This window comes from Neophocaena asiaeorientalis, unplaced genomic scaffold (genome assembly GCF_003031525.2).
Source record: "Neophocaena asiaeorientalis asiaeorientalis breed wild unplaced genomic scaffold, Neophocaena_asiaeorientalis_V1.1 scaffold185, whole genome shotgun sequence".
NCBI lineage: Eukaryota > Metazoa > Chordata > Mammalia > Artiodactyla > Phocoenidae > Neophocaena > Neophocaena asiaeorientalis.
This window is the reverse complement of record NW_020171809.1, coordinates 2,517,426-2,520,556: the sequence shown is the minus strand read 5'-3', so window position 1 is coordinate 2,520,556 and position 3,131 is coordinate 2,517,426. Positions and strand designations below refer to the sequence as shown.

Sequence of the window (3,131 nt, the reverse complement as noted above, 5' to 3'; positions counted from 1 at the left end):
CGAACCCGTGTCCCCCGCATTGGCAGGCAGATTCTTAACCAATGCGCCACTAGGGAAGCCCGTGGCATGTAAGTTTTGAGACTGGCTTTTTTCACTCAGCATAACTCTCTCAAGGTCCGTCCAGGTTGTTGTGTGAATCAACAGTTCATTCCTTTTTTATTGCCAAGTAGTATTCCATGATACAGATGTAGCATAGTTTATTTAACTACTCACTCCTTGAAGGGCATCTGGGTTGTGTCCAGTTTTTGGCTCCTTGAATACAGCTCCTGTAAACATACCTATACAGGTTTTTGTGTGAACGTGTCTTCTCTTCTCTGGGATCAGTGCCCAGGAGTACAATCGCTGGGTTGTATGGCAGCTGCATGTTTAGCTTTTAAAGAAACTGCCAACTGGTTTTCCAGAGCAGCTGCACCATTTTACGTTCCCACCAGCCATGAGTGAGGGATCCAGTTTCTCTGCACTCTTCCCAGCATTTGGTGTGGTCGCTGTTTTTTGTTTTAAACATTCTGATAGGTGTGGAGTGTTATCTCATGGTGGTTCTAATTTCCATTTCCTTCGTAGGTAATGATTTTGAACATCTGTTCACGTGCTCGTTGGCCTTCTGTATATCATCTTTGGTGAAATGTCTGTTCTTTTGTCCGTTTTCTAATTTGATTGTTTGCTTTTTTTGCTGTTGACTTTTGAGAGTTTTTACATTCTGGGTGCTAGTCCCTCACCAGGTCTGTGGTTTGAACATATGTCCTCTCACTCTCTAGGCTTTCTTGCATGCTCTCAGCAGGGTTTCTTGCCCAGCGACAGTTTTTAATTCTGATGAAGTCCAGTTTATCAGTTTTTCCTTTAATTGATCATGCTTTCGGTGTCAGGTCAGAACTCTTTGCCTGGCCCTAAATCCCAAGGATTTTCTTCTAGCTTTTTTTCTAGAAGCTTTATAGTTTTCTGTTTTACATTTAAGTCTGTGATCCATTTGGAGTTAATTTTTGTACAAGATGTGAGACTTAGATCAAGGCTCATTTTTCCCTGTGGATGTCCAGTTGCTCCAGTGCCTTATGTTGACTGGCTGTGTTTCCCCCACTGGATTGCTTGTGCACCTTCGTCAGAAACCAGCTGGGCGTATTTGTGAGGACCTGTTTCTGGAGTCTCTGTTCTGTTCCGTTGATCTGTGTGTCCATCCTGCCAGTACCACCCTGTCTTGATTACTGTAGCTATCTGGGAGGTCCTGAAATTGGGTAGCCTGATTCTTCCCTCTTATTTCTTCTTTTTCAAAATGTTTTAGCTGTGCTAGTTCCTTTGCCTTTCTATATAAGTTTTAGGATAATCCTGTCCATGTCTACAGAGAATTTGGGATTTTGGTAAGAATTGTATTAAACCTATATATCAGCTTGGGGAGAATTGACATCTCTACTATGTTGAATCTTGCAATTGATGAACAGGGTATGGCTCTCTCTTTTTAGAGCTCCTTTGATTTATTTCATCCACATTGTGTAGTTTTCAGTATGCAAGTTCTGTACATATTTGGTTAGATTTACACCTAGTATTTCTTTTTTTTGAGCAATTATAAATGGCATTGTATTTTTAATTTTGGTATCCGTGTGTTCACTGGCAGTAAATAGAAACACAGTTGATTTTCGTATGTTTATCTTGTATCCCGCAACCTTGCAGAGCTCACTTATTAGTTCTGTGAGCTTGGCCTTTTATTTGTAGTCCTGTGTACTTAACACTGTCTATGTACCAGGCGTTACGTTAAGGCTTTCCGTGTGTTTGCCAAAGGCCAGGACGTAGTGAGGCTAGGATCTTGACTCATAAATTACTTATTCACTTCATCTATTCATTTGGCAAATATTTAAGGAGCACTTATATGGACCAGATGCAGGGTGTCTGCCCTCCTGGGGCCTGCGGTCTGAAACCGGAATTAGAAGTGACACAAGCGGTTATCTAACTTAATACAAGAAGTTTAAAAATAAAACAAGACGTTGATTAATTATAACCTAATGCATCTGACTCAGTGTCAGTGGGTAAAGCAGGGACCTTTAGTCAGCCTGTGTGGAGTGGGAGCACCCAGGGGGGACTTGCTAAACATTGTTCATTTCCCCAGGAAAGGTTTCCCGACCCAAACTGCTTGTTGATTCTTACATCAGTTTTTGCAGTTCAGAGACGTCTGTGGTAAAACCTCATATGAAGGGAATTAAATATTTCTTGTCCAAGAGCCCAAGAACTCCTGGCCAAAACTGCATGAAGCTCCCTGGTCACCTCCTTCACCTGCTGTGCATTAGCCCCTCCCCCGCCGACCCTGCACCCTCAATGCCCGCCGGGGCCCCAGGCCCCGTCACCTCTGCACCGGCCAGCCCAGGCCAGCCCTCCTCGACCTCACCTGCTGCCCCCGCGCTGCCGATGGCCGCACCCTCCGTCCGCACACCGCATCTCCCTCTCTCCACCTCGCAGCCCTCTTCTCCTCGGCTGGCGGCTGCCCTCCTCTGGCCTGGCAGGCCGGGTTGCAGAGTCGTTTGAGCTGGGAGGGTGGTGCATCAAGGAGTGAGATGCAGGGCCAGGTCCCCTTCCCGCCAGACGGTTTGGGAAGATCATCGGTGGCCCTGCCTGAGCTTTTGTAACAACAGCGGCAGTAAGTTTCTGGCCAGTTGGGAAATGAAAATCTTACCCTACAGAAATGTGCCCCTCAGGCAGCCTTCCAGGGACAGGGCCTTACGGGACGCTGCTGACATGCTCACACAGGGCCAGGCACCCCGGGCCACTGCTGGCCTAGTCTCGCGGTCACAGGCGTGAAGCAGTGTCCCATAGCCGGGTGGGTCCCGAAACGGCACCGTCCCCACGCCCACGCCCCTTCCGCCTTTAGCAGTCCCTGTCCTGCCTTAGGAGTGAGGCTGTTGCTCTCTCTTCATTCTCTTCCCACTGACTGTAGGAGAAACTGCTCGTCTTTGAGTCAGCGTGGAAGAAGGAGAAGGACATAGTCTCCAAGGAGATAGAAAAGCTCCGTGTGTCCATCCAGACCCTGTGCAGGAGCGCACTTCCCCTGGGCAAGATCATGGACTACATCCAGGAGGATGTCGACGCCATGCAGAACGAGTTGCAGCTGTGGCACAGCGAGAACCGGCAGCATGCTGAGGCCCTGCAGAAGG

The 3,131-nt window shown here is 47.7% G+C and overlaps 1 protein-coding gene across 1 annotated transcript in view; it reads left to right on the top strand.

Annotated features, from left to right (window-relative positions):
- Positions 1-2,914: 2,914 nt before the first annotated feature.
- LOC112410650 (TRAF3-interacting protein 1-like) overlaps positions 2,915-3,131 on the top strand; it is a gene marked incomplete at its 5' end in the record, with an annotated part of 3,007 nt that continues 2,790 nt past the window's right edge. The window contains one exon of the mRNA XM_024761384.1: positions 2,915-3,131. Within this exon, the coding sequence (XP_024617152.1) occupies positions 2,915-3,131 (217 nt within the window).